General features: G+C 36.5%; 1 protein-coding gene across 2 annotated transcripts in view; it reads right to left on the reverse strand.

Annotated features, from left to right (window-relative positions):
• Positions 1-22,564, reverse strand: part of DSCAM (DS cell adhesion molecule) — a 463,922-nt gene that overhangs the window by 126,029 nt on the left and 315,329 nt on the right. For both annotated transcript variants that reach the window (XM_046940373.1, NM_001396519.1), the window contains 2 exons: positions 18,682-18,801; positions 14,180-14,353 (listed from right to left, as the gene is read on the reverse strand). In XM_046940373.1, coding sequence (XP_046796329.1) covers positions 14,180-14,353; positions 18,682-18,801 — 294 coding nt within the window. The remainder of the gene's footprint in view (positions 1-14,179; positions 14,354-18,681; positions 18,802-22,564) is intronic.

Genomic DNA, 22,564 nt, shown 5'->3' on the forward strand with positions numbered 1-22,564 from the left:
TGAAAGCATGAGAATAATTTATTCTGATGCAAGGTAAAAGGAAGAAAGCTGAATTGCATAACCATTCCAATGTAAGTCCTCTCATCTCACTTCAGCATAGACATGAAATTCATTGGGTTAGCTTACATTGCACTGCATGAGAAAAAGGTTAACATACTTGCAAGTCAGGATAGAAATCCTTGCCCTCAACAAGCTACATGATGTAACCCCTAAAAGCATTCTGACTTGTGTGGGCTATCCAAAAGTATGCCTGGATAGCTCTGGGTTAAATCTCTGTTGTCTTCAAGCTCCTATACTTCACACAAACAGCATACTGATTCATATACAGAAGCTGGAGCATGTTTTTTTTCAAGTTAATGCTTTGGGTTTCATTTGTCCATTCATGAGTCCCCTGTCTTTGGCAATAATAGTAACTAAGCTGGAAAAAGTCACTCTTGCTTCAGAAAAAGAGTCCATGTGTGACACATTACAGCTAAGTAATGCCACTATTACAACGTACTACAATAATTAGGAAAAGCAGAAATTGTCTTGAATATGGAAAAGATCTAATGAACTTAAGGAGAACTGCAGAAGCCAGCATGCATAAATATTGCTACATGCATATATAGGCACATAGATACACATCTGTAGCACCTGAAGAATTTACTGTTCATTAGCAAAGTTGTGGTAACTTCTCAGGTTCACACCGCTATCCCCCAGCAAAGAGAAGAAATTCAGCCACTTTAATTATTCAGTAATTACTTTGTATCTATTCTATGCTAGGGAGACACTGATAGCTACCACAGCTCAGCACAGGCCAAGCCACCAGGTCACTGTAGCTCATCCCATGTCTTATTTGAGCCCCTTCTTTGAGAAAAGAGATTTATTCTGCTACCTGTACCTCAACAGACGAAACAATTAGTTAGCAATGTTTAAAAGTAGGCTGCAGCAGAAGAAGGAGCCCTAGTCATCCTAGTGAAGCTATATAGTGGCTACTGTTGAACTTACTCTTTGCCAGGTTCACTCTTTCATCAGTTGTTTGAATACCTCCTACAGTGCTTCGAAAGGTCTCCAGGTCCACACTAAAGGTTATAAGACCAAAAAGAGAGAGCAATAGCACCTCTACACAGTGACTTCTTTGTTTTGGAATGCCTAAACAAAGTCGGTACAGAAAGAAAAGGGATACCATAAACAAACAAACATCAGGACTCCTTATTCACATTAGTCTATCCACTGGCAAATTCCTTGAAATATATCTAGAAACACACAGAAATGCTTCAGGGTGCCAGCAAAAAATCCTGAGGGCATCCCGGATCATTGTGCAGTCCTGTAATGGTTTTTCTCAGCATGTAAGTACATACCCACTTTCCATAAAAGCCAGGAACTTCATTTGAGTATTATTTAAATCTTAGAGATGGGCATTTAGCAAACGGTAATTTCATTTTCAACAGCAATATGCAACCACTTACAAAAAGTCTGGTCCTCCTTATTTCAGCTTGGCAAGTCACCACTCAAAAGCTAATAGCAGCAGATTTTCCTTGCTGAAAGTATGGGTTTATGGCTGTAAGTGCATGGCAAAGAGCCAGCTTGTACCAGTGGTAAATGCAACAGTTACGCTGCATTACAAAGTAAGACAAAAATAGCAGAGTGTTGTTTTCTTATGGAGCGCTTATAGTAATAGGCACTCATTGAAAAGGCCAGTTTTAAGTCTACAGAAAAAAAGCCTACTGCATGATTGTGTATGTACATGTGTGCAATTACCAAAATCAATTAGTAATTAAAAGAAAGAAAGAAAAAAAGTAAAAATAACCATCTCATAGATATTCTTTCTACTGTTCTGAACACACACAGCAAAATGCATTTATGTTAGAGCTCTGTTGAGGTATTCCTTTTTGTGAAGGAAAATTCTTTTTGAGAATGGAGTCTCTTTCCCATTTCATAGCCACTATCAGTGCATTTCCAGAAAATGCATTTGATCTTTTGAAAATCTTTGTCCTTAGTGAGCAGAGAGATGAAACTAAGAGAACAACATGATGGTTTCTAAGGTACTTGCAACTCAACATGACACATCAGTTAGTAAAAACCTAACTTGCTAGGTCAAATACTTAGGAAAATATTTTAACTGATCCAGGAAAATGTCAGAACAGGAAGCTGGAACTAAGAGAACTTATGGTGCTGACTGAAAGCCAGACTACTGTTGTCAACAGACACATTCATTTCCAAAGAGTAACAACAATTTCTGGAGCTTGATCATACATTCCTTGCCAGTATGACATACAATACATACAGTGACTTCTTTAAAAGTTTAAGTTAAACTTTAAAACACCAACAGAAAACAAACCTAGAAACAATTCATAGCAACATATGCTTAAGTTGCTAAATATTAATCTGCTTTTCTAAGCATTCTTCATCACGTCACTGATGATATGAAAAATCATTGTATACACACCATTTTTATAAATCAGGGCTCTATTCTAAGAACGAATGAGTGGCTGTGGCAATATAATAATAAGGGTGCATTTTTAGCTGAATGTGTATTAGGGAATAAATTTAACGTCAAAAAATCAACAGCAATACCACAGACAAGAATAATTATTCAGCATGACAAAGGCAAGATTTCCATCACAGCTCTCTACTTTTTTTCTGCTTAAATCCTAGGTGCATAATTTTATTTTGTTGTAATGGTTTGAAATCAAATCAGTAAAAAATCAGTCATTTTAGGTATCTCTCTGAAAGCTGAGAAATGATGGAATTAACAACCTAAGTACATTCAAGCTGGATTAACAATCTAAGTGCATTCAGGAAATCCCTATACCATCTGATTGTGTCTAGATATTTTGGTTACTTTTTGCATTCTTTTTTGGGGGGTTGAGAATCAAACAACATATTTAGCCAAGTGCCCACATGTTCACGCATGTTGCTGGACTGCCTGAGAACACATCTCCTTGCATGAGCAGTATGTCTTGGCAAAGCCTTACAGCCACCACAGCTAAAACAATTTCACCTTGGCAATTCTACTTGGACCTACTGTTACCTGCACAAACTGTTCTATCTCACTGTTCTGCTAAAGGTGTACAGTGTGCATCTGTCATAAATATCTAAATACTTTGTGGATACCACTACTTTTTTTTGCAAAGTCAGCAGAAGTCCTTGTATATTTCATAAGACAGCAACTTTGGTGGAAAATACTATTCCAGCAATTAAAAGCTATAGCTGGAACTGTAGTTTTTATTTTTTCATTGAAGAACCATTTTTCTTCTTTTCCTTGGTCATATGTTCACCTACATCCATAGAGTTATGTAAAATAGTTTTTCCAATGTCTACTATAAGATTGCCAGATGGAAGTTAAGCATTGAATAAATGATGCTACAGAAGGTAAAATAAATTTCATCAAGATATATATAGTGCCTGCACAGTACAATTCTCACATGATCAAATATTGTAACTCAATATGGAGAAGAAAAAGAAAAGTGAACAGAAGACTTATTACTCTGTGGTCTGATGGAAAGAGTTAAAAAATACAGATTTTGTTGGATTAATCATAAATAATTAGGACAACAGTAAAAGCTCATTCATTCATTAGCTTCCGGTTTGATGGACCTAATCGATTCATTTCTTAACCCTGCTGAATTCTAACAAGATTTATCTGAAAATGGAGCCATGTTTCTTCAGTTCTCCGTAATTCTTTTTTTTTTCCCCAAAGACCATAAAACAACAGACTGAGATATGATCAAGTATCACATAGCAAACAAATATCTGAAAAAATGTAGAGGCAAGCTTGCATGCTGATGCAAAGGTTGAATCTTAATGGCTAGGAATAAAACTCAGAGTGAAGGAGACCTGTTTCACACAAGGAAAATACATTTAGAATGCTGAAAGAAAATTTGCATTTACAAATCCTTCATTCTGACTGTACCTGACATGCACAGCAGGAGTGGGTCTAGAAAACAATGCCTTAAATTCTTTTGCATACAACACCGTCAGCTTTTAAGACAGCTCGTCTTCCTACCTTGTATTTTCTGTGCCTTTTGTATGCCTCACAGATGTAAATTTTTGTTTTTATTTGATTATCATAGAATCTATATGTATTTATACTGTGTACTATGGTAGGATTTCCACAGAGAACTCTGAACAAAGCTAGCACATAAGTCTTTCTGAAGAGTAGGAAAAAAAACTATTTTTGAAGTGAAAAGAAATTAGTATTTAAAAGGACATTTTCTTTATATTTGGAGATAAAATTGCTTCTTTTAAGAAAAATTTACAGTTTCACTAGTGGAAGCAGATGTATGAGATTGCCTATAGAGGAATCATAAATGGAAATGTATGTAACTGATTTGGTGTCTCTGTCATTTGATACTCACATGCAGTTTATAGCCTGCATGTTATTAAGCCATTGTAAATGTTTGTCGTTGTAATTCAACTGTTCTTTCTTTCCTAGTTTTATGCAAAAATAAACTTTTACATCAAATTAAAGCTATGGATAAAAATTCAATTATGGAAGACAGATTCTTTAGTACACATACTAATAAAGGAGAAAACCACCAATCTTTTTTGGGGAACAGAACAAAAATGTTTCCATGGCTCTAAGTCCCAAACAAATTAAGAGTTATGATGCAAGTCCCATAGCAGCATGCAGTAAACAAAAACAGTGAATACTCTTTTGAAACATAGATCTTATGCTGAGAAAAACTGTGGTTATCACATTCAAAGTATAGAAGAACCCCTGATATATAAGAAGGAATATGATTGAAGACATTGTCCATGCTCTTTGCTGTCCAAATCCTCAACTCACATAGGATTAATAATGTGAAGCTCTGAAATGAACAGATGAATAAGTGAATATGGAGTAGTGGTGACCATGAGAAGTAGGAAGCCCCAGTGGGAATGGACTCTGCAAATCTGTAGAAGAGGGATGAGACATCTCACTCACGGGTAGTGAGACAGGGCAAGGTCTGGAAGGATAGGTACACAGGTCTGTAAAGCTATCAAGCTACGGTGTCTAAAGCTATCAAGCAATCCAAATGGACTGAGAAAAAAGAAGAGTTTTCTTTAAATAAAAACAACATAAACCACCACAACAAAAACCCAGCAAAGTCTGGCATGCAACTTGCTGCTACATTCTTGCTATGCCTTGATGAACTCTGAACATTTTCTAGGTGTGGGTTAGCTAGTAGGGATGCACAGCCCTTAACAAGTAGCTTCTCCTTGGCAAAGTGTGGTAAACAAACAGGTTGGAATAGGTCAAGGGAAAAAAAGGAAAAGAGTCACAGCATCCTTTACACGTCACCTGTTTAAAGGCTGTAAGGACATGATACTTAAATATATTGTGTCAGACACCATTCCATTTTCATCCTTTTCTTGTAATGGGTAGAACTTTGGCTTCCTTTCCTTCATATGAACTTTCAAAGAGAACACAACCAAAATCATTCTGCAGGTAGTATTTGTGAAAAGGAAGGTGCTCTGCTACAAGAGAAGAAAATGTTTAGATGAGAACAGACAGAAGAAAGGAAAGGGAAGACAAAATGATGTGAGACATGAGAATATCATTCTCTTTGAGCCTGAGTTTTTGTCCTGCTGGAACATGGCTACAATCATAAAGGAGATGAATCTTAAGGTTAGCATGACTATATACAGAGAAGGAAATGACAGGATAGAAGTAGAGACGGACAAGTGAAGGGAAAGGGAAAGGGATAAGAAACAGTATTACAAAAGCCAGCTCTTCTGAAGTGGAAATAGTCATGTGTACAGTACAGGCCCACAAAATTAATTTACATCCCACTATTGCCTTACAGTGCTCTTTTGATCTAGATTTATCTAATCTTCGTTAGTAAAATAATCTGAACTCCTAATGACATTGCAAATATAAAAATAACTGACAATACATCATGCATGCACCTCCTCCACTAGAAGTCAACATTAAACCCAGCACACGCTTAAAGCTCCCCCATCCCCAAGCTGAAATTAATGTATTTACGGAAGCATCAATATTTTAAAGCATTACTCAGGAAAATCACTTGGTTCAATAAAACAGAAGCATGGAAATTCAGGGAGCTATATTCACCATCAGCATTAAATGGTAAATATTCAAGAAAAAAGAGGCTGTGCACCGATATATGTGCTGTATTTGAAATCTGTTTGACTCTATATAGACCAGTAAACCTCACTACTGATTTAAGGCCATGATTAGTGTTTAGTCATTATTCCTCTATCACATAGATTGAAGGCAGAAGAGAAATAACCTGTCAGAACATTGTCTTAACACTATTTGCATTAAGACACGCATTTTCACAGATCGCTATTTAAGGGTTATTTCTTCAAGAAAATGAAAAATGAAAACAGAAAAACAAAATATGAAATTCTTAATAGAAATAAGATTTTTGAAAATAACTCCCACACAGACTTCATTCTGAATGTTGAAATTTGGGCAATATAAAACTGAAGGACAACTATCCCTAAAGAAAAAAAAAAAACAACAAACAATGAAAGTGACACTCTTGATACAAATGCTAAAGATGCAATAGGGCCTATCTGTGCTTTCCAGCTAGCTAGATATCGGGACAGAAATTTATGTGTCACCTACCTGCTAGAAACTGCTGTGCAGCCAGCCTCCTAGAAATTAAAAAAAGGCCTGCTTTTTTTTTTTTTTTCTGCTTGAATCCAAATAGGCACAATTTTATTTTTTATTTATTTATTTTTTAAAGAGAAGTCCCTACCTCCCATCCTCTTCATAAATAACAGTATTGCAAAGATTAGCATACAAAAGCACTTGAGTATTTGTACTGCAGTGCATCTGACAATTATCTTACAAGAGAAAGCATTCGTTTTGGCCAATTGCCACAGGCTTGGCATTAGGGAGAGAAATAGAAAGCATTTGAATTTACAGAAGAAAAGGGATATTCCAGCTTTCTACCAGCTACCTTGAACATACTTCACGTTTAATTTCACCCTGTTGCCACAGGCACTGTGTTGTTATGACAGCTGATCTGCCATTGAATAGCTGTAAAGGAAAATCAACAAAGGATCGCTTCAGCGATTTTCAGTGCAATTTATTGGAGCTTGTATCTTGCGGCTGCTGCCGCCTGTCGGGGTAATGACACATGATGGGTGATTAAAGTGCAAGTCCTTAAATCAAAGCTGTGCCAATGCTCTGAAGAGGCAGAAAACAGCATTCAGACCTCGTGCATTTCTCCTAGTGGGAGGACCTCATTAGGAAAAGAACGGGCTGTTTTAATAGCAAGACAAAGTATTTGTGTCTAGGGAGAATTTTCATGTTTCCAAGATTTACCGGAGCTTTCTTATAGCTTCTTTTAGGCCGTGCATTTAATGAAAATAAATAAGTAATTAAAACAGAGAAAGTATTATAATCCATCACCACTGACTTGGATATTAGAACTGAGCTCTAGTGCAGTTTGTTCACATCATCATTATCTGAGCTAAGGGGAAAGGCAATGATAAGTAAGGGTAGCTTGCTGGCCAGCTCACAAGAAAGGACTCTTGGGGATACAGGGGCACCTCCAGTTCACTGAATTTGATTTTGGTTTTCAATTCCTTTATCTCTGATGAGACATACAAATAATCCAGCTAGAGATTTTTACCATTTTTGGCCAAATTTGTACATTGGGCAAAAATACATTCTACCTGAGATAGCTGCAAAATAGTTTTGAAGAAGCAAATGAATAGCAAAGCCCTGTGCTCAAAGATGACAATGCTAGGAGAAAAAAAGTAATAAAGCAGTGTACACTATCAGACCAGAGGAGTTTGTTTTGCTTTGCCACAGAAAACAGCCATCAGACAGTGAAAAATGGAGTAGAGATTGCAAAATATCAGAATAGCTGAGTTTAGGTGAATTTGACATAGTATGATTGCTGTTTCTCTTAAAGCATTTTTAAAGGTGTTGGGGATGATGATTTTTACCACTGTTTCCAACATAATGTGGACAACTGAACTTTGGAAATGCACAACAGGCGATCACACCCTCAGTAGAATTTTCTGGAACATATGAATTTTTTATGAGAAATTCAACACAGACAAAAGACTATAATCTCTATGTAAATGCTATTATTTTCTTCCACAAAGAAAAATAGTGGTTGGACAGATCTCACCATCACTATATTCTAGAGAAAAAATTATATTCCTGAAGAGTAAGATGAGGATCTAGAGGAACCCTAGTGAGCAAAGCACAGTGAATTCTCCAGTCACAGCATGCTGACTGTACTGCAGATGTTGCAGCAAAGCAACCTCATTTGATTGGTCACATGGGAAGTACGCATTTATCCTGCCCAGATCAAGTTCACGGAGGCAGCCAGGTGAAAATTTCTATACATTTTAATAGCCAAATGCTGCAGCATGTCAGCAGTACAGTGAAAAAGCTTCACTAGATTCAGAATCTCTCTTCACAAGTGTATCTTGGGTTTGTTTGTGTTTATAACTACTATTATCTTTTATTTCTTTTGCAGCTGAAGTTAATTATGCAATCATAGTTTCTTTGTCCCATGAGTTTTGTGAAGATGGAGAGAAAATGCTCCTTACTGGAGACCTGAAATGGTCTCCATAGAGAATAGGCATCAAGGGAAGCAGAGGCAGTAGAGCCTCTGTGGTGAACTGCCACATCCAAGACACAGGGCATCACCAGGTTCTCTTTCCCAAACAGCATTTTCTGCAAAGTATAAAGTATTTTATTAAAAAGTGTTTAGTTCTGTTCTGTTTTGTTTTGTTTTGAATGTTTAAATGGTGGTACTTAGCATTAAAATATTAGCAGAGATTCATACATTCCTACTGAAGGGAAGTGTGGGTCTAACTGAGGTGTACAGCTTTAGGTTGATGTATTAAACACATAATGCAAATAGTTAAGAAGCATACTTGAGAGGGAAGTGAATGAAACAATTCGTATTTGTCTGCAGACAGGATTTGTTGGAGATGTTTTGGTGATCAGATTAAAACTTCAGTCTCCATAATGACACTGAAATAAATGATGGATTTAGGAATAGGCAGGACACCTCCAACTGGATTATTTGCATAGAAACATATATTAGAAATATATATAACTTACTGAAAGTTTGTTTTCCAGTAGGGATTTTTTTTTTCCACAATGCTTTTCTATCAGATTATATATAGCCCCTAAAGTGGAATTAAGAAATATGACGTTTATTGAGATGAAGGCAGGCAGGCAGTCCATTTTAAGCAGACATCTCTTCCCTTGTGACTCCCAGGCAACCTTTAAATAATTTTACTTCTTCCCTTCATGTTAAAGGTTCATTATCTTCAATAGAAATTCTTCAGAAGTCTTCTCATCCCAGGCTCCAGGAATCATTTCTCAAGACAGCACAAGCTTCCTTATTTCAGATCTCTCTCATAATTTTCTAATAATGTATGTCTTGGTGCATAACTATTCAGAACTGCTTATCCTTGGTTCAGAAGAAAATAAAAAGTGACTGATCACGATTTTTATGCCCATTTCTTAAAAAGAAAGGGGGAAAGATAATTGCTAAGTGAAGATTCTCTGCTCTCACAGTTGCCGTTCCAGCCCTGTGGTTCCTGATCCAGCATTGACTCTGGCAGCTCTTTCTTTTTACAACTTTTTTACTATTTCTGAAGGCTTTTTTTTTTCCTCTCATCTTTTTTCTTTGCACTCCCTCCTCATACAATCTCCCCTCAGACAGAAAGTTGGACCTACTTCTCTGAGGTGAAGGTGTCACACAGCAAACACTGAGGTACTAAATAAATGTGTATCTGGAACTGTTATCATTTCCTTCTTAGCTTTAGGAGCGTTGCTAAGCAAGCTAAGTTTATTTAAATAAGCTTAATTTGTTTTTACACCAAATAAAATCTGTCAATTTTAGAGGTAACCAGTAACGGAAGTACATTTACGTCACTGTTGATTCTGACCACCCCTGAACTGCCGAAACAAAAATTCATCTACCCTCTTTTGACATTAAATATCAATAGCATTTCTGTTTATCATATAGGTGACACAGAAAGTGCTGGAAGAGTGAAGCGCCTAGTCTCATTAAGAGAAGATTTGTGATAGGAACTGCAGAAGGTAGTAGTTTATCCAGCGATGTTATTAAACAGAGTAGGTGAAAGCTTTATTAAATATGGGGGAAAAGAGTAAAATAGGGTTTTTATTTTAAGTTCACAAGGATGCTATCCATGGTTAGCATATGTATACACAAGATGTCAGTTGTACTGGGAGCAGTTCAAAAGAAGAGAAGTAGTTGTAAGAGGATTGCTGTATGTCTCTCTTCTGAGAGGCAGTTTAGTTGCACAACCAGTGGCTAAGTCCATTACTTTTTTCTCAGGTGACTGGAGCTGCTTCACATGGACAACTCACATACAGACTGAAGGAGAGTTGAAAGACATCCAGAAACAACTACCTGGGACCGGTCTGATCACCTTCTGCCTCTGAGTAAAGGTAATATTTAGGGTGACCTTACAGAGCAAGGTAGCACATAATGCAGGAGCAGTTAATTAAGAACACTATGAATTTCATGGAGGAAGCTCTAAATTTTCTGGGTCCAGATACCAGCTTTTGTGGAAGGAAGAAAGGGAGACAGAATAATCAGGTAAAAAAAACAACAAAAAAGATACCGTACTAGTAAAAACAAAAGCAGGCACAGGACCCCTCTTTGGAGTTTCTTCACATGATTTGGTGCAAGGATTTTGCACCATAATCATGCCACCAGGAAAGGGGATTCAGGTATACTTGAAGTCCATTATGGCACGTTTCCACTGAAGTCAGTTCCTAACACAGCTTGCTCTTAATGTGTGTTTAATTACAGTTAGAGCTGTACTTCTTCTACGCCAGCACCAACACACTAACAGCATCTGCTCTAATAGCAATGCTGGGAGCAGTACGTGTGTTAGTAGATGTGTGAGGGTGTACAGACACGTGCTTGCCTGCTATCTCAGAGCCAGAGGGCTTTTCATTAGATTCAAACAGCAACTGACTCTCCAGGGAAGCTCCTGCTCTTATTTGATAAGGGATGCTCTTTTATCACACATGAAACTGCATGCAGTGATCAGACAGGCAGTGTGCATAGCTGCCAAGCAGAGGAAAGCTGTTTTTCCATAGCATATTACAGCAGTGCATCACTACTACTGCTGAAGATTGGCCCAGAAATGCCCAGTTATGGAAGCCAAAGAAACTGGAACTTCAATGGACCCACAGAAGAAATGCACAATTAAAGTACTTGCTTGAGAGATTAGGAATATCGTGGGGTTTTTTCTTAAGAAAACACAGCAAGTATGGTAAATGAGAGCGGAAAAGATATTTGAGGTACTGGGGTTTGCAAATCTAGTAGGGTTGATACTCTACCTTTTTTTAGCTATCCTTCTCTGACATTATAACAAATGAACACCTCTAAACATTTGTCGTCTCTATCCAATGGAGAAAAAGTTGGCTTTTCCTTACCTTCAGAAGTATATATATATCTTTATTATTACTTTTAAGGGCAAGACTTTTGTCAAGCTAGTTGTCATCTCAAAACTGCAAGGAAATCAGTCAATCTTCAAGTATCCTGTAAGCATGAATGTGCAAGGCTTGGGAATCTTCTTCAACACTTTTCAAAAAGGTTATCTAAGAACCTGGTGTACTGGAGTGCCAGTGGGTTCTTTTTCTCTTTAGTAAGAAATTATATTCTAAGACCTCTTCTCATAATCTTTCCTCTATATTCTCAGCTAAGTTCACGCTTGGAGTTACAGCTAACATGAACCTAAAAACTAGATTCTTTTGTCTTTTATGCCTAGAAATTGCAGGTAAGCTGAGATTATGTATAAACTCCAGATTCACTAGAATTTTTGTATTTTTTTTGAAAGTTATCTGTCAATGGTTGAGTCAAAGTGAGTACTGTTACAGTATATATAATATCTTTTAGCATACTGTGGTATCTACTGCAGCTGTACCAATTGTATTTATGTGTTGTATCTTGAGAATTAAGTGATTTTTTTAAATCCCTATTTTTTTCTATTTACAAGGTTCGTAACAGTTGCTGCTGGCATTGGCATTTCTACTCTGCTCTTTTTTTTTCTTTCTTTCTTTCTTTTTTTTTTTTGGTCCTTGATCAAATATATATATTTTTTACTTCTCCTTCATTATTCAACCGTATCTAATAAACAGGATATACATTTTTGAAATGAGATGTTAACCCATCCATGTCCAACCCATGGCCTGCAGACCACATGCACTCAGCTCAGCTGGCAGCGTGGTCCACCCCCTGCTGCTGCATCATCATGGCAGCAGCTCTGCCCTGCTAAGTGGCCCAGCCTGGCCCTGGGACATGGAGAGGGCACAGTGCAGTACTGATAAATAATATGGCACTGTGCTTAATTTGCAAGGAAATCAAAGATTACAATTTGAAAAGACATTGTATTCAGAAACATGCTGCCAAATTTGATGCATATCAAGGAATGCTTCATAAAGACAAAATAGCTGAACTGAAAAAAGTCTGTCACCTCAACAAAATATTTAGAAGAAAAGTTAAAACTAAAATGGACTCTGTTATAAAAGCTAGTTACATGACAGCTAAACTGACTGCAAAAAAATCAAAACCATTTCCTGATGGTGAGTTTGCTGAGCAGTGTACTGAAAGCACCACAGATATAATGTGCCCTAATAAACAAACAAAATTTTCTACAATCAGTTTGTCTCACTAGTCTATAGGCAGGTGATCTGAAGAAAAAGGAAAACCTATAAAAAAATCTCAGAGAGTAAAGTTGCTAATCTCGAATTTTATTCTTTGGCAATAGATGAAAATACTGATGCTATGGCTCAACTCGCCATTTTCATTAGAGGTACTAATAATGAATACAATATCACTGAAGAAATGGTTTCTTTGGTGCCACTGAAAGACACAACTAAATCTCTTGATTTGTGTGAAGCACTAAAAAAAATACATTAAAGTGATTTTCTTTAACTTTTGTCAACTTATCTGGTATAGCTACAGATGGTGCCCCAGTGATGGTTGGTAAAAAAGTATGAGTTCTGATTATGGTGTCATTTACTTTTCTGAAGGAAGGTGGCAAAGTTGGGGTAAAATGCTAAAAAGGCTTTGCAAAGTGAAATCAAGTCCTTTATGGAATCAAAAGGAAAATCTGTGCCAGAACACAAAGATTAAAAATGGCTCACAGATTTAGCATTTTTGGTAGATTTGACTGCTCATTTGAATGAGTTAAACATGTGTCTTCAAGATGAAAATTACTTCATCTGCGCTATATTTCAGACATAATAGCATTTGAAATGAGACTTAAATTATGGTAAGCTCAAGTTATGGCAAATGACATCATGCATTTTGACAGATAGGCTAAAATCAGTCCTGCGAACAGTGAAAAATATGCAGCCATTTTGATACTAAAAATTTTGAGAACAGGTTTCCAGATTTTTTTTAAAATCTTTTTTTTTTTTTTTGTATATTTGTGTCTTCATTTTCAGGCAACATAAATACATTACTTGCATATTTTCACATGGAATTTACAGAGCTGCAATACAGAGACACATTCAACTCAAAAAAAAAAAAAAAAAAAAAAACCAACAAAAAAAACCTTGGTCATGCCTCTTTACCAGATTTTCAGAAGCCCTATCTTACCAGAGAAAAATATCCCTTGCTTCACAGTCACATCTTATTCATGTCATCACTTTTTGGCAGTACATATATTTGTGAACAATTATTGTCAAGAATGAAGCACGGGAAGAGTAATATTTATTATATAAAAAAAATCTCTGACGAACACGTTGAGAACACACTAGAAATGGCAACCTCTGCTATAGAACCAGCTTGATGCATTAGTTTCACTAAAACAAGGTCAAACGTCCCACCAGTCTTATGTTTTTGTTGCTCTGTTTTTTATGTTTTAATAAAAGATACATAAAAAAATAAGTTTTGTTGCTTATATACGTTAGGTTTATTACACATTTTATAGCCCGTCTATTGCAATTCCTGTTTGCTCAATGTGGCCCAGGCAAGCCAAAAGGTTAAACAACCACGTGTTAACCCTTCGTGCCTTTAAATCTCCCTTTGTCCCTTTGGTATGTAATGTTTCTTCTTAACCATACTGACCTTCCACATGCTAGCACATGCAGCTGAATACCAACAAGAAATTAGAAACAACAGAAACAACTTCCCTCATCTAAACCAAGGATGCAATACACAAGCCCTTTTCACTTAATGGTAATATCTGGATCACAGAGAAGTGTTTTAGTTCTTACTTTTAACAGTGAGGTACATGGACTTGCTGACGTCTGCTCCCACATCATTGCTGACCTTGCAGAGGTAGTATCCACTGTCTTCTTCTAGCACGTGTTTAATCAGCAAGGAGCCATTTGTGAGAAGCTGGATACGACCATTCAGTGCAATTGGCTGGAACTGAGGAACCCCGGCACCTACAGCAGGACAAATGCAAAAACAGATCAGCTAGGAGAAAGGGTCTCGTTTCTTTTTTTCTTTATGAAATAAGTCAGAAACTTCTGCTTCCTGTTCTTAGAGACTCAATTCAATTACAATACAAACAGTTCTGGCATCACTGGAAGAAACTGATTGTTACTTTGCCAAAACTGAATTCCTTAAATGGAATGAAGAAAGGCTTTTGGAATATAATGGTAACAATTAATTTGCTCATGTTAAAAGAAATAAAAAGAGCAGAAAGCAAGAGCAACAGAACCAGGAAGGGAAGAGAGAAAATGAAAGAGATTTTCAGACAGCTCATGGGTAAAAAGGCACATTTGTTGTACATTTAGAGGCTAATAAATTATTGACAGTTACAGCTGAACAGTCATACAAATATGCATCCCTTATGCAGGGATTAATTTCTTATGACTAAAAGGCATATATGTTGCAGTAAACTTGGAATACTCAAGGGACCTTGAGCCAATGGAGCCTTGAGTCTGGAGCTAATATTCATTCAGATTTATTAAGAAAAAGATAGAAGAAGGAAGGAGGGAAGGAGGGAAGGAGGGAAGGAAGGGAAGGAAGGGAAGGAAGGGAGGAAGGGAGGAAGGGAGGAAGGGAGGAAGGAAAGGCTCACAACAGTAATCAGGCATGAAGTGCCATGTTTGGTATCACCACAATAATGGAAAATTCATAAAAGCACAGGAAGCCAGAGATTTTTATATTAACTTAGGTTTCATGGGGAAAAAAAAAAAAAACAAAAAAAAAAAAACCTTAATACAACTTAAAGATTGAAAAAACCTTTCAGAACCTATGAAAGGAGTATATGTGCAGATAGGCACTGAAATTCTTATCTTTAAGATAAATAATTACGATAAATAATAAATAATTAATGATGAGAAGTGGCAGCTGGTTAGAGAAAGACACATGGATGTGGCCCACACGTTTTGTGTTTTCAGATGACTACTTTACAAGTTGATGAACTATCATGTCTTTTCCTTTCCTAGAGAACATTTTCTCCCACCTCTGCATGTTTCTCCTTAAACAAAGGTAAGACAGAGAAATAAGAACATCTATTTCATCTTTCAATATTGCAGATGAATGCTCTACTCCTTTCCACCGTGAAAAACAAGCTGAGAATTACATGTTAGCAGAGATACTGGACCTAGCATCTGATAACTTGGTAGTTACTGCTGGAGTGTTAATCACAGTATAAAAAGCAAAGACTGAAATCCTAGTCCTAGCTGGCTGTGTTGGAGCTACTTTACCATGGAAACAAGACAGTGGTGATTTAGGGAACAGAGAACGTGCCATACGTCAGCATTGGCACACTGTTCAGATGTCCATCTTAAGTTCAAGTATATCCAGCATCAGGAACTCGTTCAGTATGTATTAAAATACAGTTCTTGTAATAAGAGCTTTGCAGCCTACATTAGCAGCAGAGGGGATTTTCCAGGGAAATCACAAGATAGTCTTCTTCAATGTAATTCTGCTATACAACTTTCTGCACATGAAGCTGATATCTGTCAGCAATGCAGTTGGCTGAGTCAGCCCAGGAGGGAATACAATAAATAAATACTATGGAGAATGATTTGATATAAAATAGCAAGCTATAACAACCTACAAATACAACATTTAGAATATTAAAGAAGACCAGATGTATACTAAATCTTCTAGTCCTAAAAAATTTTGCTTTGGGGACTTCGTACAGTTACACTGAAGCTTTCTGAGGCAGATACTATGAACTTAGATGTGTTAAAGGGACAATATTTTCAGGAAAAAAAAAAACAGTTGTCACTGCTGATTTTTCAACTGTTTTAGTCATATACTTATCCTCTTCCTTCCCTTTTTAATCATTTTTTTTTTTAGTTAGCCATTTTTTCCTGTCATTTAGCTGGAAAGCACATCTGTGCTTCACTAATTCTACCTGTCTGCAATGCCCAAGCAGATAGATGCAAATACTTCTAATATCTCTTCACATGAAAAGTTCTGGGAAAAATTCGGTGCTCAGAGAAAGGAAAGATATCCTAATGATATCTACATCTGGGCAACATTTTGCATAACTATTTGCACAGACTTATAACCCTTCTCATGCAACATAGAATCATAGAATCACCAAGGTTGGAAAAGACCCACAGGATCACCCAGTCCAACCATACCCCCATCACCAATAGTTCTCACTAAACCATGTCCCTCAACACAACATCCAAATGTTCCTTGAACACCTCCAGGGTCGGTGACTCCACCACCTCCCTGGGCAGCTCATTCCAGTGCCTGACCACTCTTTCAGAGATGTAGTATTTCCTAACAACCAACCTGAACCTCCCCTGGTGCCGCTTGAAGCCACATTTCTGCTGTTACAGCCAAAATCTATCCTGAGTAATGACAGAAGTTTATCACATAAAACTGCATGCATCTGCAAGAGGACTATATGCTCATGAATCAAAGAACTGCAGAATGGCTGAGGTTGGAAGGGCCTCTGGAGGCCATGTGGTCCAACCCCAGCTCAAGCAGGGACAGACAGAGTAGGAGACCCAGGACCACATCCAGATGGCTTTTGAAGGTCTCAAGGAGGAGACTCCAAAGGCCCACTGGGCAGCCTGTGCCAGACCTCTGTCACCCTCACAGTAAAAACAGTGTTTTCTAATGTTCAGACAGGGCCTCTTGTTTTTCAGTTTGTGCTCATTTTTCTTTAAGTCTTAATATATTCTTGATAATTATGGAGTGTCTGCACTGATCTCTGTTACACTCCAGAAACTTCAGATCGGTTACCTGTCTTCTCCAGTGTACAAAAAGAATGAGCTCTCTTTCTCCATGTTTCACCAACACAGAAGGCCAATGACACAAACTTTCCTACAGGCATACACATGTCCTTTGTTCTCTGTTGTGGAACATACAAATAAGCTACGATCTGAATGTTCTACTTCATTGTGGAGCATACAAATAAGCTACTATTTGATTATTTCAGAATTTTGTACAAACGTAGCTGATAAGCTAATTATATTAAGGGTCATTTTAAGGCAAGATGTGCCAGACAGCCTACAGAACTGTACATACCAAGTACTGAAATTGAAATAATGTATTAGGAAAATAAATACTTCAGTAAAAATACTGACCTTTTCACCTAGAGTTACTTTGACCAAAAACTGAAACTGCAATTTGATAGCTATGCCTACATCAAGTATTAACTAAAACTTTCTCTGACTTGACTACTTCAGAGCTGTTAATCAAAAACATTAAAAACAGTCTCTTGATGATAGAATATCAGTAAAATCAAATCACTGTCCCTTTCTCCATTATTAAAATGGGCAGCTTATCTCTTCATAGCTAATTATAACTCAGCTAGCTAGACTTGGCCTCCTATTTCAACACACAAACAACACAAAACCAAATTACTTCTTTCTGACCTATATTCATAATTAAAACATGATGATTAATGGGATTTTGAACTATGCCCTTCCTGCCACAAAACAGAATTTATGAATATAAGCAAAACTAGATTTTAACATGAACATTCATCTCCCCCTGTGCTTGCTCTTTAAATTTAATTTAGATTTAAATCCGAAGGAAACCAAACATCGCATGGAGCATAAGGATCTCTTTATAGCACATAGTTTTGTGATTGTCTGTGTTTCATTTGATGCACGTTTAAAGTTCATTAAAGATTTAACTCACATACATGGGATACAGAATTTGGTGAGTTTGTTTTCTCATTAAAGTCAACCAGAAGACAACAGGCAAGAGAATGAAACCTAACAGGCAGAAAATTTTAATTAAAAAGTAGTCAATTTCCTATGGTTACTTAGGGTCGAGTGGGGGCAGTTTTAATGTTCTGTTACATGAGAAGAAAATGTTAAAGCATTATGTAAAGTGCATACCAAATTACTGCTTATGCTAATGTTACCTGACCTTTCTTCTTTGCTAAGAAGATATGATTGGCCATGTTATCACAAATTTTGAAGGGGAAAAAATGTCAGCCAAATGCTGTCTGTGAACCTTGTTCTGAGGTTGTTTCAATTAAAGCCATATCTCTTTCCTCTCAGCCGTCCACTACACTGCTCTCCCACTGAGACCATAGCTAACACAGACGCTCATTCACAGACTCAGGAATTCTCTATGGCAGCCTAAAAGTCTATAGAGGCCAGCCTTGCATCTGTGACAGTGGCCAGCACAGTGTGCTTTGGAATATGATGGAACTGTGAAAACAAATACTTCCCTTATTGTACTCCACTTTCTTCCACCTACACATTTAAACCAGCAGCTAAGCAGTAAGTAAACTAAAATAGAATTAATTCGCTCTCATTGATCATAAAGCAAAACATACCTTTTGAGTACTTCCAGACAATGGTAGGAACAGGATAACCCTCTGCAGAGCAGTTGAGAATTACAGCTTTTCCATATATCCCATCCTGGTCACTTGGCTGAACCACAAACCTAGGGGGCACTGCAGGAGGAAGCAAAAGAAGCAGTGAGAATTTGCTCAAAACTTAAAAGCAGCTTTTTGATGATCCAATGACATAGTAAAGTTGGCTTTATGATATTATTTGCTTACTTTCAAAAAAAATTATGCATTTCTTGCCAAAGGTAACAAAAGTGCTTGTTTTGATAGGGTATAAAAATAAGTTAATAAAAATCTTGTTGTAGGAGAGGTTACAAAGTGAAGTAACAGACAAATCAAAATGTCATAGGCAGAAAAGAAATACTTTCTAACAAATGGAGAGGTCTGACAGATGTCAAAGAACAACTGAAGTTTTATGTGTTGTTTTTTTTTTTTTTTAACAACTGTGAACTGGCAGGTTTTAGAAACAGAATTAAAATATTATATAGTGCAAATAACGTTAAAGATGTAAAAGATGTTAATAACTATCAGATCATTTCATATTAAAATGAGGATTTTGAATTCTTTCCAAACACAGCCATGGAAAGGTTCACCTCCTTGGAACATGTTAGCAGGTAATAGAAGGAACCAAAAACAACAGTTGGCTAGAACCACCTTTGTACTAGTAGAGATCTTATTTCTCCTCTTTCCGTAATGGAAACCATTATTATATTTATTGCTGTCAAACATTTCAGCTTTCCAAACAGCTGCCACCCTCACAAACAGAAATCATACGTTGTGTTAATTCATGACAGGTAAGCATCAAACACAAAGCCTCAGCAGCAGCATCCCTGGCCTATCACCCATCCTATTTTAATTATCTACTCTGAGAAAACATTAACTTTGGTATCTCGGTTCTCACTGTTCTATATTCATTATCAAACACAAAGGAGTTCCAAGTACTTATTTTCCAAAGCAGGCAAAATGTATAATTAGTTGTACAAACATATTTGATTTAATATTAAGTATGAAGGCATCAGCTTGTTTCACCTGAAGAACTGTAAATAAATTACTATTCCTAGCTTATAAAAAATCGATTACAAGCTGCTTATCTAGAAATACCATAAGCAAAACAAACAAATGAACAAAAAAAAACCACTCACCCCCTTCCGCCCTAAAAAAACCCAGCAACAACAAAAACAACAATAACAAAAACTCAAAACACCAACCCAAATCCCACACCACTTTGATTAAAAGATATTGCGTAGGTAAAGATAGTGGCGTTTAAGGTGTCTGGAGAAACTGCTTACATTCACAGAAGTCCATCTTTGTGATAAACCTGCACATACATAACACATGTATATAGGCCAGCATGCTGACCCTGGCAAAGGACATGTTCTTTGGGGAGGAGATGCAAGGAAGATTCCATGGCTCATTCCCTTTGCAATTCCTCAGCATCCAAAACTGCCCTTGTCTGTCTGTGATGCATTTAAAGATCTGTTTCGTGTTGGTTTGCCCAATCACCTATTAAACTTGCCGATAAATATTACTTTCACAACTTTCTTAGCTAGCAAGTTTTAGAAATTCATTAAACGCTGCGAAAAGGAGTATTACTTCCTTTGTGGTTTAACCAGACCTCCACTTAGTTTTACTGCGTCTCCTGCATCCAATAATGGAAGACCTGATGAAGAACAGTTCCATACTCCTCTTATCTACCACCTTCTTGATTTTGCAAACCTAGCTACCTATCATTACATCACCCAGGAGTGAATATAAGTGGGTAGTAGTCCAATAGACAGAAAGTAATTGAGGTGGAATTGTAGTGTATAATGGGTCAATTCAAGGGCCTAAGGATATTCAGAAATTAAAATTAAAGGCAATATATTCAGGTTCTTCTCTTGAGATTATTCAAAGGAAGAAGGACTACCAGCCATGTATTGTTAATGTAACTAAAAGCGTTTGACTTCACAAGATTATTTGAATTGAATTAAAATATGTGCTTTCACTGAAATTGAAAGACCTTTTACCCATCTCCTCTGTCCCCTGAAATTCACCTCAGTTGCGTCACTTTTACAGGTGAATGATTAAAACTGGTGCAATGAGACAACTGATGATTACTGGACACTTCTATCAGTGAAAAGTGTGATATGTATAATGTTTATTTTTTTAGTTCTCTCTTATAATACACATTTTTTGTAAATTATTTACTTCCCTCTCATTTAAAAACTACTTATTTATATTCCTCATCTGCTCTGGATGACATTGGTGACATGTACTGTTATTTTTTTCAGGAAATAATTTGATTAGTATATTAAATGGGTGGGCACAAGCAGAATGTTCTGAAAACGTTAAGCAAGATTGTATATTATGCATATTATTTAATAAAGAAAATCAGACCTTAAAATATTATTTGCATTAAAATTATCAGTTTCCATAATGCATTTATCTAATCCTTTTTGGCATGTATTGAGAAAAGTGGATAGATGTCAAGGATAAATGTTATTCAATCATTTCTATTGAAATGCGTGTTTCCACATCTTCAACACACCCATGGACTGTAGATATACGTGTTGCGTTCACCTTAAATGATGATAAGCTCTGACCTGGGCTTTTAAGATATTGATTTCACTGTATTTCTATATATATATGTAACATAAGATTTTGCTCTCACATTCTTGGTATCATTAACTGTAATCATTATTTTTAATACAGAATGTGATATCAGAAAGGTAACTATGAAAATTGAATTTTGCCATATAAGCTTCAGAACCAGGCATATGATCAGCAGTCATACTGCTTTCCTTTAGTGCTCCATAAGCAGAGTATGTTTGAACCTAGGCAAAAACTCTGCCTTCTTCTGGTAACAGCATCAATTTTCACATTCAGTGAAATTTCCTTTAGGACTACTTACAGGAGTGTGAACTGCTGCTGTGATTTTGAGGACATGTATCCTTGACCCTTAGTTTTAATATTGCCAATTGAAATCATAAATGATGCTACAGCAAAACAAAATTACTCATTCAATGACCTTTCAATTATTTCCAACTAGGTAAAACCACAGGATTTTTCTGCACATAGAAATGATTAAGAAGTAAAAGGAAATCTTTGTATTTTCTTCCCCTTTGATAGTTTCTTTCTAAATTTTATTTCAGATGAATAATTTCTTCAGTGCTATGTGCTATCATATTTTGGAAGATGATGTAGTTTACTGCTTGGTAAAAAATTTGATACTTAGCATTAGATTATAAAGCAACATTCACTATTTCATTATCTTTAAGAAAGTCATCAGCCCTTAAAGAAGAGGAACTTTATTAAGAACTTATCCAAGTTCATTTCTCTGATGTGCTTAACTAGACTTAATGGAGAAATAAAGCAATTAGATTTCTTCTTCTCCCTCTTATCATAAAAGTGTGAGCCTCCTCTACCCATTTATAAATGAAAAAATCTGAAATAGCTCATGAATATGACTGAAGAGTTCTACTTTTACTATCACCTTTGTTTCACCACTCCTGTCTCTTGAGCCCATAAAGAGGGCATTTGAAATTGCTTTAACAGTGAGTTTCTGTTAGGATCTCCCATTTAATACAGCCCATGGATCTGTGATGAAAACCGAGCTGTTGAACTGTTTAGTGTAAGAGCAAAAAGTTGCCAAACGTAAACTATTCAATGGCTGAACTCAAAGGACATAAAAAAGGTGTTTTCCATCAGCATTACGATTAGCAGACTCAAGCTCCCAAACAGGGAAAACAAAGGATGAGAAAAAATTACAATAGGATATTGAAAATAACATAAATGCCACACTGTCATATTAAAGGAAGGAAAATGTTTAAATTATCTACTTGTTTGAAACAATCCTGACAAGATGAGAAAATATGAGTTGGTATGTTAA

Source organism: Gallus gallus, chromosome 1 (genome assembly GCF_016699485.2).
Source record: "Gallus gallus isolate bGalGal1 chromosome 1, bGalGal1.mat.broiler.GRCg7b, whole genome shotgun sequence".
NCBI lineage: Eukaryota > Metazoa > Chordata > Aves > Galliformes > Phasianidae > Gallus > Gallus gallus.